This window comes from Neoarius graeffei, chromosome 20 (genome assembly GCF_027579695.1).
Source record: "Neoarius graeffei isolate fNeoGra1 chromosome 20, fNeoGra1.pri, whole genome shotgun sequence".
Classification (NCBI taxonomy): domain Eukaryota; kingdom Metazoa; phylum Chordata; class Actinopteri; order Siluriformes; family Ariidae; genus Neoarius; species Neoarius graeffei.
The window spans coordinates 45,867,218-45,880,697 of NC_083588.1; the positions used below are offsets into that span (position 1 = coordinate 45,867,218).

Consider the following 13,480-nt stretch of genomic DNA (forward strand, 5'->3'; position numbering starts at 1 on the left):
GCAGGAGAAGAATGACTTTTTTATTTGTAGGCTACGGAAACTTTGAGGAACGAAATAAAAACCGGTATTAACCGGTTACCATTATTTTTAATAAGCGTTTCTGTTCCGGAACATAAATAATAAAGTTTCTGGTTTCGTTTCTGTTCCATGTGAAATAGAAAAAGTTCCCGGTTTTCGTTTTCGTTCCTTGAACCGGTTCAAAGCCCTGATTGTAAATGATGTAAACTTGTCTGCCCCAGGAATTTTTAATGTAAATCTCTCAGTTAAAAAGATAACGTGTCCATTTATCCTCAAAGTATGCTCTTTTTTTCTGACTTTACACTTCATCTGAAAATGTGTAAGATTGGTGTCTTGTTTTATACTTGTTACAATTCAAGATCAAAATTTAATGGATTTTTGTCGATGCTGCAGTGTTTACTTCGTTTTCTCATTTCCCTTGGCTTTAATTATCATGCCGCATCACATCAATTTGGAGGTGTTGTGCCTCCAACACTTGAAAAAAGCCTGCTTATGAAGAACTGCTGAAGCTGCAAAGAAGAAAGAACAGCTCCACCAGTCTTTTCAAAGCGAGTTACTATGATTTCATTTTTTTTTCCTGGTGTATATGTAGCAAATAGGAATACCATTGTTGCTCAGTAATTTAGGGCAATAATATATGTGCACATGAAAGCACAAAAAGAAATAAAAGGTTATTTATTTCTAAAATGATGTAGGATTTGTATTTCACAGGTTTGAGATTTATCAATAAACTAAGATTGCACTGAGTGAATCATCAGACACTTCATACATGCAATAAACATGCAATAAACACGTTGGGCTTTGGGGTGAAGTTTCTCCTTAAGCCTTGTTTGGGATGAAATTAATTTCCAAGGTCTGTTTTTAATGCTTTTAATAAAGTATTAAGCAGTTTACATGCCTGAGTAGTTCTGCTTCAACAAGGAGCATCACTAATGCTACAGTGTGTCATTTTTTAACAGTGCTGCGTACTTTGAGAAAAAGTATGATTTTTATTGTTGCCATGCAACGAATATCGCTAATGTCTTTGTTCACTTCTGTTTGTGCATATGTAATTTCAGCAGAGGGGAAAGTGTCACTTGGAGAGAAGAACAGGGTTTGCAAATGATTTCACTGCAGTTTACTTTATAAGCAACAGATGACTCTAAATTTTATAAATTGTATATTTAATGAACAAACTAGGCAAGAGCAGCTGCTTTGCAATATTCCAAATCACTTTCAAATGGTAATAGAAACTGTTATGTAATATAAACTGTACCTTTAAGTGTTTGTTTACACATTTATCTTGCAACTTGTAAATGACTGCTTTAATGGGAAGGCGAATAAATGGCAGAGGTTCTAGCCAGACTGCTTTCAAGACAATACCAAATTATTTTTCCCTAATGTGGTTTATTTCTAAGTGAGTCAGGATATTTGGCTGCAAGACAGTGAAGGGTTTTATGATTTTTTATATACACCTGGCTTTGAGTGAATTGTGAAACGTAAGAACAGGCTTAGATGTTTTTTGCTCATTTAGGGATGGACTGCATGAGGGGTATAAAGCTAATGTATAAATTATTAATATCATTATGAGTCCTACTAATAATAATAAGTACAGTGGTGCAGTGGTTAACACCGTAATGTAGGATTCACCCAGGCTGTCCAACATTTTTTACAAGCAGTCATTTATCATGGCCACTAAACCCAATACCAAACGGCAAAAATATGAATGCAAATACCAGGTTGCGGGCGGCACGGTGGTGTAGTGGTTAGCGCTGTCGCCTCACAGCAAGAAGGTCCTGGGTTCGAGCCCCGGGGCCGGCGAGGGCCTTTCTGTGTGGAGTTTGCATGTTCTCCCCGTGTCCGCGTGGGTTTCCTCCGGGTGCTCCGGTTTCCCCCACAGTCCAAAGACATGCAGGTTAGGTTAACTGGTGACTCTAAATTGACCGTAGGTGTGAATGGTTGTCTGTGTCTATGTGTCAGCCCTGTGATGACCTGGCGACTTGTCCAGGGTGTACCCCGCCTTTCGCCCGTGGTCAGCTGGGATGGGCTCCAGCTTGCCTGCGACCCTGTAGAAGGATAAAGCGGCTAGAGATAATGAGATGAGATACCAGGTTGCATGGGAGAATGAATTTCCATGGATAAGCAAATGTTCGACCAGCCAGTTACACATTTTAAGGTAAAGGTACCTTAAATCAGAATATAATGGACATTTGAGTGTGAAATTAAACTCGTCTTCCATACCATTTCAGAAACAAACTGTACAACTTCTAAAGTGTTTAGTGAAATTTTGCATGACAGAGAATTTGTTTGGTGAGTGTATTTGAATAGTGTGGTCGTGTCTGAGTGCTATTTTGAATTTATGTTTGAAAGTTTTAAGTGAAAGTTTACAAGTGAGTTATCTGGAAAGTGATTGATTTTGATCGAGTTTTGAGGGTGAAAGATTACTAGTGAGTGTATTTTGGTCGTACTAAAATTTTGCATTCGAGTGAATTTCTTTGTGGAGTATATTTTGATAGTATGGTAGTATTTATAGTGCCATTTTTAAATTTTGTTTGAAAACTTTCAGTCAAAGTTTGCAAATGAGCAAATTCCTTTGATGCATTCCGACAGGATTTTGAGAGGATTTCTAGTGCTTTTTAAAAATTCTGTTGGAAAGTGTTTAGTGAGAGAGATGCATTTTAGTAGTACTAAGACAGTGCAGTATTTATTTAATTGAGTTGTTACTATTTTGGTTAAATCTTATTAAAATTTAATTTCTATATGATATTATAGTTCTCTAGGCGGCACGGTGGTGTAGTGGTTAGCGCTGTCGCCTCACAGCAAGAAGGTCCTGGGTTCGAGCCCCGGGGCCGGCGAGGGCCTTTCTGTGTGGAGTTTGCATGTTCTCCGCGTGGGTTTCCTCCGGGTGCTCCCGTTTCCCCCACAGTCCAAAGACATGCAGGTTAGGTTAACTGGTGACTCTAAATTGACCGTAGGTGTGAATGGTTGTCTGTGTCTATGTGTCAGCCCTGTGATGACCTGGCGACTTGTCCAGGGTGTACCCCGCCTTTCGCCCGTAGTCAGCTGGGATAGGCTCCAGCTTGCCTGCGACCCTGTAGAACAGGATAAAGCGGCTAGAGATAATGAGATGAGATGATATTATAGTTCTCTAGGCGGCACGGTGGTGTAGTGGTTAGCGCTGTTGCCTCACAGCAAGAAGGTCCTGGGTTCGAGCCCCGGGGCCGGCGAGGGCCTTTCTGTGTGGAGTTTGCATGTTCTCCGCGTGGGTTTCCTCCGGGTGCTCCCGTTTCCCCCACAGTCCAAAGACATGCAGGTTAGGTTAACTGGTGACTCTAAATTGACCGTAGATGTGAATGGTTGTCTGTGTCTATGTGTCAGCCCTGTGATGACCTGGCGACTTGTCCAGGGTGTACCCCGCCTTTCGCCCGTAGTCAGCTGGGATAGGCTCCAGCTTGCCTGCGACCCTGTAGAAGGATAAAGCGGCTAGAGATAATGAGATGAGATTATAGTTCTCTGTATTTTTACATGAGCTTACAGAAGGAAAACACATTTGATGCAATCCAATAATATTTTCATTCACTGTGACTATTTTAAGAAATTATAAACATTCTTCTAAAGCGTCACTTGTGTAATTTTCTGTGGTTCTCTGTATGGATACAATGTTTTTCAGCTAAAAATTTGATTTAAGACTTCCCTGTCATTGTTATTATATTAAAATTCAAGACAAAAGTATTATTTCAGATCTTTCACTCTGAGCTATCTCATGCCTGATACATGAATCCCAGAACCTATAGTAATTGATAGAACAATATCAACAATTCAAAAACTCTTTAATTGTATAAATTTCAAATGGTTTGCAATTAATTGGGATCCACTGTTTTTATCGTTTCAACCGCACATCATACCCTCGTCCAATTGAAAATGTCGTTCACACACTTTTCTCCCCCATGAGAATTTTGAAAAGTTGGCAAGTATGGACCACACCTGATGAAAGTCTTAGAACAGAAGTCAGAGGTGTGATAGATAATCTACTTGGCCCCAAAGAGAAGATCTGCATTGGAATATGGAATGCTTGCATCATGTACAAGACATCAAAAGCAGCTCAAGTCCTTAGTGAGATGGAAAGATACCATCCTTAGTATTAGTGAGTGCTACGGGACTGGTACTGGTAAACAGGTGACAAGCAATGTGTCGGTTATAGTGACAGGTTGATCAGAACCCCCTTCAACTCTAAACATTGCAAACTCATCATACTGCAATGTTACACACCAACAAATGAAGCTGAGGACGAGGACAAAGACAACTCGTATGAACAACTATAGACAGCAACCTCAAAAGTCCCACAGCATAATATGCTGTTGATCATGGGAGATATGAATGCTGAAGTTGGGGCTGATAATACCAACTTTGAGAGAGCTTTGGGGAAACACGGTTGTGGAATGAACGAAAATGGCAGGCGCTTTGCAGACTTTTGCTTGGACAACAACTGCATTATTGGAGTCACCATCTTCCCACATAAGAACATCCATAAACTCACCTGGAACTTGCCTGATGGTCAAACCACCAACCACATTGCAGTCTTGTCTTAGGTCTTTTTTGTCGTATCTTCCGTTTTATGATGCACCAAATGTTTTCTATGGGTGAAAGATCTGGACTGCAGGCTGGCCAGTTCAGTACCCGGACCCTTCTTCTACGCAGCCATGATGCTGTAATTGATGCAGTATGTGGTTTGGCATTGTCACGTTGGAAAATGCAAGGTCTTCCCTGAAAGAGACGTCATCTGGATGGAAGCATACAGTGGTGCTTGAAAGTTTGTGAACCCTTTAGAATTTTCTATATTTTTGCATAAATGTGACCTAAAACATCATCAGATTTTCACACAAGTCCTAAAAGTAGACAAAGAGAACCCAATTAAACAAATGAGACAAAAATATTATACTTGGTCATTTATTTATTGAGGAAAATTATTCAATATTACATATTTGTGAGTGGCAAAAGTATGTGAACCTCTAAGGTTAGCAGTTAATTTGAAGGTGAAATTAGAGTCAGGTGTTTTCAATCAGTGGGATGACAATCAGGTGTGAGTGGGCACCCTGTTTTATTTAAAGAACAGGGATCTATCAAAGTCTGATCTTCACAACACGTTTGTGGAAGTGTATCATGGCACGAACAAAGGAGATTTCTGAGGACCTCAGAAAAAGCATTGTTGATGCTCATCAGGCTGGAAAAGGTTACAAAACCATCTCTAAAGAGTTTGGACTCCACCAATCCACAGCCAGACAGATTGTGTACAAATGAAGGAAATTCAAGACCATTGTTACCCTCCCCAGGAGTGGTCGACCAACAAAGATCACTCCAAGAGCAAGGCGTGTAATAGTTGGTGAGGTCACAAAGGACCCCAGGGTAACTTCTAAGCAACTGAAGGCCTCTCTCACATTGGCTAATGTTAATGTTCATGAGTCCACCATCAGGAGAACACTGAACAACAATGGTGTGCATGGCAGGGTTGCAAAGGGAAAGCCACTGCTCTCCAAAAAGAACATTGCAGCTTGTCTGCAGTTTGCTAAAGATCACGTGGACAAGCCAGAAGATTATTGGAAAAATGTTTTATGGACAGATGAGACCAAAATAGAACTTTTTGGTTTAAATGAGAAGCGTTATGTTTGGAGAAAGGAAAACACTGCATTCCAGCATAAGAACCTTATCCCATCTCTGAAACATGGTGGTGGTAGTATCATGGTTTGGGCCTGTTTTGCTGCATCTGGGCCAGGACGGCTTGCCATCATTGATGGAACAATGAATTCTGAATTATACCAGCGAATTCTAAAGGAAAATGTCAGGACATCTGTCCATGAACTGAATCTCAAGAGAAGGTGGGTCATACAGCAAGACAACGACCCTAAGCACACAAGTCATTCTACCAAAGAATGGTTAAAGAAGAATAAAGTTAATGTTTTGGAATGGCCAAGTCAAAGTCCTGACCTTAATCCAATGGAAATGTTGTGGAAGGACCTGAAGCGAGCAGTTCATGTGAGGAAACCCACCAACATCCCAGAGTTGAAGCTGTTCTGTACGGAGGAATGGGCTAAAATTCCTCCAAGCCGGTGTGCAGGACTGATCAACAGTTACCGGAAACGTTTAGTTGCAGTTATTGCTACACAAGGGGGTCACACCAGATACTGAAAGCAAAGGTTCACATACTTTTGCCACTCACAAATATATAATATTGGATCATTTTCCTCAATAAATAAATGACCAAGTATAATATTTTTGTCTCATTTCTTTAACTGGGTTCTCTTTATCTACTTTTAGGACTTGTGTGAAAATCTGATGATGTTTTAGGTCACATTTATGCAGAAATATAGAAAATTCTAAAGGGTTCACAAACTTTCAAGCACCACTGTATGTTGCTCTAGAACCTGGATATACCTTTCAGCATTGATGGTGTCTTTCCAGATGTGTAAGCTGCCCATGCCACATGCACTAATGCAACCCCATACCATCAGAGATGCAGGCTTCTGAACTGAGCGCTGATAACAACTCGGGTCGTCCTTCTCCTCTTTAGTCCGAATGACACGGCGTCCCTGATTTCCATAAAGAACTTCAAATTTTGATTCGTCTGACCACAGAACAGTTTTCCACTTTGCCACAGTCCATTTTAAATGAGCTTTGGCCCAGAGAAGACGTCTGCGCTTCTGGATCATGTTTAGATACGGCTTCTTCTTTGAACTATAGAGTTTTAGCTGGCAACGGCGGATGGCACGGTGAATTGTGTTCACAGATAATGTTCTCTGGAAATATTCCTGAGCCCATTTTGTGATTTCCAATACAGAAGCATGCCTGTATGTGATGCAGTGCCATCTAAGGGCCCGAAGATCACAGGCACCCAGTATGGTTTTCTAGCCTTGACCCTTACACACAGAGATTCTTCCAGATTCTCTGAATCTTTTGATATTATGCACTGTAGATGATGATATGTTCAAACTCTTTGCAATTTTACACTGTCGAACTCCTTTCTGATATTGCTCCACTATTTGTCGGCGCAGAATTAGGGGGATTGCTGATCCTCTTCCCATCTTTACTTCTGAGAGCCGCTACCACTCCAAGATGCTCTTTTTATACCCAGTCATGTTAATGACCTATTGCCAATTGACCTAATGAGTTGCAATTTGGTCCTCCAGCTGTTCCTTTTTTGTACCTTTAACTTTTCCAGCCTCTTATTGCCCGTGTCCCATCTGTTTTGAGATGTGTTGCTGTCATGAAATTTCAAATGAGCCAGTATTTGGCATGAAATTTCAAAATGTCTCACTTTCGACATTTGATATGTTGTCTATGTCCTGTTGTGAATACAATATCAGTTTTTGAGATTTGTAAATTATTGCATTCCATTTTTATTTACAATTTGTACTTTGTCCCAACTTTTTTGGAATCGGGGTTGTAGTCTTGATCATCCAGCCCTGCGATAACCTGGCGACTTGTCCAGGGTGTACCCCGCCTCTCACCCATAGTTAGCTGGGATAGACTCCAGCTTGCCTGCGACCCTGTAAAACAGGATAAGCGGCTACAGATACACTGGTGGTGTAGTGGTTAGCACGGTCGCCTCACAGCAAGAAGGTTCTGGGTTTGAACCCAGTGGCCGGCAAGGGCCTTTCTGTGTGGAGTTTGCATGTTGTCTGTGTGGGTTTCCTCTGGGTGCTCCGGTTTTCCCCCCACAATCCAAAGACATGCAGGTTAGGTTAATATGGGATAGCCTTGGGCTGAGGTGCCCTTGAGCGAGGCACCTAACTCCCAGCTGCTCCCTGGGTGCTGTTAGCATGGCTGCCTACTGCTCTGGGTGTGTATGCTCATTGCTTCAGATGGGTTAAATGCAGAGAGGAAGTTTCACAAGTGTGTGATGAATAAAGTTGTGCTTTCTTTTCTTTTTTACAGATAACAGATAGACCATCCATCCATCCATTATCTGTAGCTGCTTATCCTGTTCTACAGGCAAGCTGAAGTCTATCTATGGGTGAGAAGCGGGGTACACCCTGGACAAGTCGCCAGGTTATCGCAAGGCTGACACAGAAACAAACAACCATTCACACTCACATTCAATTTAGAGCCATTGATTAACCTAACCTGCATGTCTTTGGGGGAAACCCACACAGACACGGGGAGAACATGCAAACACCACACAGAAAGGCCCTCGCTGGCCTCAAACCCAGGACCTTCTTGCTGTGAAGCGACAGTGCTAACCACTACACCACTTCCAAAGAACTCATCTCGTTATCTCTCATCTCATTATCTCAAGCCGCTTTATCCTGTTCTACAGGGTCGCAGGCAAGCTGGAGCCTATCCCAGCTGACTACAGGCGAAAGGCGGGGTACACCCTGGACAAGTTGCCAGGTCATCACAGGGCTGACACATAGACACAACTATTCACACTCACATTCACACCTACGGTCAATTTAGAGTCACCAGTTAACCTAACCTGCATGTCATTGGCGGAAACCCACACACACACGGGGAGAACATGCAAACACCACACAGAAAGGCCCTCGCCGGCCTCAAACCCAGGACCTTCTTGCTATGAGGCAACAGTGCTAACTGTTGTCTGTGTGGGTTTCCTCTGGGTGCTCCGGTTTCCCCCACAGTCCAAAGACATGCAGGTTAGGTTAATATGGGACGGCCTTGGGCTGAGGTGCCCTTGAGCGAGGCACCTAACTCCCAACTGCTCCCCGGGCGCTGTTAGCATGGCTGCCTACTGCTCTGGGTATGTGTGTGTGCTCATTGCTCACTGCTTCAGATGGGCTAAATGCAGAGAGTGCTTTCCAATGAAGGTACCGCGCCTTAAAATTGATACCTGGTGGGTGCGTAAGTTCCAATAGAATAACTAGAACCAAACAAAGGGAACTCGCACACCTGTATGCCGATATAATAATGCACTTTTATTGCATATTAAAAGAAACAAAAGGTGCTACCCAAGTGAAAAGTGCCAACGTTTCGGTCACAATCAGACCATCCTCAGTGCAAACAATTAAACATAAAGACACACCCATATATAGACAAGGCCACGTACACGGAAAACAGGTAATAGGCCTACAACCAAGCTTGAATACAGGTTAAGGTGCATGGATAAAGACATCCTATCATCAGTACCGTTCCTGTTATGATTTAACTAATGACAATTTATAGTCATAACAAATGTCACAAGGAAAGAAAATTATGACTATAAATTATGTCATTAGTTAAATCATAACAGGAACGGTACTGATGATAGGATGTCTTTATCCATGCACCTTAACCTGTATTCAAGCTTGGTTGTAGGCCTATTACCTGTTTTCCGTGTATGTGGCCTTGTCTATATATGGGTGTGTCTTTATTTTTAATTGTTTGCACTGAGGATGGTCTGATTGTGACCGAAACGTTTGCACTTTTCACTTGGGTAGCACTTTTTGTTTGTTTTAATATGCAATAAAAGTGCACTATTATATCGGCATACAGGTGTGCGAGCTCCCTTTGTTTGGTTCTAAATGCAGAGAGGAAATTTCACAAGTGTGTGATGAATAAAGTTGTGCTTTCTTTTCTTTTTTTACAGATAACGGATAGACCATCCATCCATCCATTATCTGTAGCTGCTTATCCTGTTCTACAGGCAAGCTGGAGTCTATCCCAGCTGACTATGGGTGAGAAGTGGGTTACACCCTAGACAAACCCCCACACACACGGGGAGAACATGCAAACACCACACAGAAAGGCCCTCACCGGCCTCGAACCCAGGACCTTCTTGCTGTGAGGCGACAGTGCTAACCACTACACCACCTCCAAAGAACTCATCTCGTTATCTCTCATCTCATTATCTCTAGCCGCTTTATCCTGTTCTACAGGGTCGCAGGCAAGCTGGAGCCTATCCCAGCTGACTACAGGCGAGAGGCGGGGTACACCCTGGACAAGTTGCCAGGTCATCACAGGGCTGACACATAGACACCAATGGCGGCTGGTAGTCTTTCAAACAGGGGAGGCTGGTTGGTTACGATATTTCCAGATTTTAAAAGAAAAAAGAAAAAACACATCAATTTTGCCCATACTCTTGCCTCTGATCTGGCTGATTGTTGGCAGGGTCACAAACTGTGAAATAACAGGTTCTTTTGGCCCATTAGCCTACTGTCCAATATACATGATGGTGGTGTTGGGGGAGGGTATATTTTAACATTTTATATTTTAAAATTGTGGCATGTGGCATGTTGTTTAAAAATTGATCATTATTGAAAGCAGCTCTTTGTCAGGAACCTCAGCAGTAACAGCAGAGTGTTCTGGAATAGGCACAAGCACTGACCTTGGGGAGCCAAGCATAGAGCTGGGTGCCACACATTTCATTCAATGACACTTTCCCTATATTTTACTTATTTTGACTGAGAAATGTTTTATTGACAATTTTGATAACCCTTCACTTTTAATCCAGGTCTGTAGTGTGAAATGTTCTCGGCTGTGTTTTTGTTTAAAAATGTTTTCCAAATTGTAGCTGTGTTTAATTCATATCCAGAAAAATATATATTCCAATATAATATACTCAGCATAAACATTTTAAATAGATTCTATATTTTTGGTCCATCCATGACATATTACTAAAGTAGCCTATTTACTGTTGTTGATGTGGGTCACTTGCTGTTAGCCAATTCACTTTTTCGTACCAGGAGAGCTGAAAGGAACGAGTATTATTCCCTACCTTTTTCACCAAGTCAATTTGAGGCGTTGGTCTACCCTGCTCTTTAATTTTAATTTTTTCCTCGAAAGGAAGACTGGCAAATGGCTTCGCCAAAATTAAATCAGCAATGCTCGGCATCCGTGCGCAGCTTTCTTGCTAGCTGACTAGCCCCCTCAAGTTCAAGATCAGTCACTCAAATAAATTAAATTTCTGGAACTAAGATAGCAAACTTGACAACACTATATTTACACTTTATTTACAATGAAAATATATACAAACTAAAAAAGCTGGTAGAAACCATATGTAATGAACGAAATCGAAATGTAAGCCGATCTCTTACAATACACCACAGCACTTGCGAATCTGCATGGGACTGAACTGAGATTCACCGTTGCCTGTCTATATTTGAAATGAGCTGTCAATCAAAGAAAATATCTGGCCGCTTTCACCAATCACCAGTCTCCTCGCGGAAAGCTTTGCCATGTCCCTCCCATGTGAGGCTGGGAGTCCGTGGGCGGGCGTTTTCGCAGTATTTGTCCAATAACTGTCTTGCATTTTGAGATTGAAAAGCGCATAGCTCCCAAATGCCATTGAAGTCCACTGAGGCTGGGAGTCAGTGGGCAGGCGTTTTCGCAGTATTTGTCCAATAACCGTCTTGCATTTTGATATTGAAAAGCGCAGAGCTCCCAAATGCCATTGAAGTGCACTGAGGCTGGGCTGCATCGCGCTGTCACGAGGGGGAAAAACTCACGCACACATTAGGCGAACTGGGGAAAGTTATAACGGAATGATTTCGCACTGTAGTTGGGTTGAGCACATATATTTCTATGATTCTGGATCTGAAATAGCAATGTTATAAGGTCGGCTATAACATAAGCCTAGTGCAATTCATCCTACACGATGTTCGTCATTTTTAGAGGAGGCTGAGCCTCCCTCGTTGTCTTAGAGCAATCGCCCGTGATAGACACAGACAACCGTTCATACACATGGTCAATTTAGAGTCACCAGTTAACCTAACCTGCATGTCTTTGGGAGAAACCCACACAGACACGGGGAGAACATGCAAACACCACACAGAAAGGCCCTCGCCGGCCTCGAACCCAGGACCTTCTTGCTGTGAGGCGACAGTGCTAACCACTACACCACCTCCAAAGAACTCTCTGAAGGTAAATGAGTCACTGTGCTCCGTCCGCTAGGTGGCAGTAAAGATCCTAATATTCCACACAGTAGTGGAGCGCTACACTGCCATAGAAAGAAGAGCTGCGCTAACGTGACGATAGCTAGCTAGTTGTTGTTATTATTATTTTTAAAAATTCTACTTCAGATCAGGCACTGATCATTTTGGAGCAGAAACATTTGAAAATGACCAAGTTGCAGCTCTTGCACCGTGCTCTAAACGAGCGGCTGATGGCGGCGGTGGAGCAGATCATGGAGATGGTGGGCGGCACGGTGCTGGAGTATGAACAGGAGACGGTGAGAGCGCGCAGAGAGAACGAGATCCTCAGACGGAGGCTCCGGTGGATGGAGGGCGAAAATCCGACCGACTGGCCAGGTAGTGAGCATGGGGCCAGCTCGGCTTTTTTCTCCCTTCACAGGCGATGTGTTTGCGCTCAGGTCGTGACATAAACTACAGCTATATCAGCCCTTTCCGAAATATAACCGAATTATTATTTTAATGTTTAGCTAGCATACTAACACAAAGCTAGCTCCTTCTCTGTTATTATTAGCTCGTTTCTACACGAGTGTTTATGGTCCGGCTTTTGCATCATGGTGCACGTTGGGCTTCGTTTTACATAATCTTTCCGATAACCTCCACGATTCCACCCTGAGTAAAGAAACCGTTCTGGATCGCATTAACAGCTTTCTATTGAAGCAACTTGTCGTTGTTTGCGGTTATCGGAGTCGTTTTAGCTTCGATATAACGGTACAGATTCGAATCGTTCATTTGAATCGGTTCTTTTCACCGACTCGGTTCACAAGTGGTCATCTCGATTCTTCTTCAGGAATGCTTTATCTTGCTCAATGTAATACATTTCCACGCTTCATAACTCAAACAACATTAAAATTATAAAAGGTTTTGGGTAAACCAAGGACAATTTTTAAGTAATTGACGAGTTGGATTGCGGTTAAAATATATTAAACACTAAAAATTAATTATTTATTACAGAATTTCAGTCGCCTAGCCTCGTAACTCTTAACTAGGCTTTATAATACATAAGGCCAGATTACTCAATTCTGATTGGTCAATCAAGGAGGGCTTTTTTGCCCGTTATTTCTGAAATGCTATTGGCTAGTTCGTTGCTTGGTTACGGTTACAAAAATTAGCAAATTTTGTCAACAAAATGGCTGACTCTGCTGACTCAGCAACGGCACATTTTATGGAATCAATTTTGTGCCAAAATGTTCATACAATACTTTTGAAATATCAAACAAAAACGACAAATCAAAATACAAAAAAAGTCAATTTTTTTAGACTGGCAAACAAATTATTCGTGTAATCGTGCAAAATATCAGTCTATTACTCTTCAGAAACCTTTTATTTTTGTTCCGCGTCTTTCTCAGTTTTGTTTGACGTAATTTATTTTGGTTGCGATTCCAGCTTTCTCGTTTGCGCTCCCTGACTTTTTGCTTGCAGTTTTGGCACAAACTTCACGTGTGGGCGGGCTGTCCAGGAATGCATTCCCATTGGCTAACTTGTGTTTGACTGACAGCTACGCTCAGCCATTCCCACGGAGGCTGTTGCGGCCATCCATTGACGGTAAACAAGGATCAAGTGGACTTCAGTGGCGACTATGATAT

General features: G+C 42.2%; 1 protein-coding gene across 1 annotated transcript in view; it reads left to right on the top strand.

The window, feature by feature from the left end:
- LOC132869058 (uncharacterized) overlaps positions 1-13,480 on the top strand; it is a 92,598-nt gene that overhangs the window by 26,320 nt on the left and 52,798 nt on the right. The window contains exons 3-4 of the mRNA XM_060902412.1: positions 8,783-8,816; positions 11,966-12,233. Coding sequence (XP_060758395.1) covers positions 8,783-8,816; positions 11,966-12,233 — 302 coding nt within the window. The remainder of the gene's footprint in view (positions 1-8,782; positions 8,817-11,965; positions 12,234-13,480) is intronic.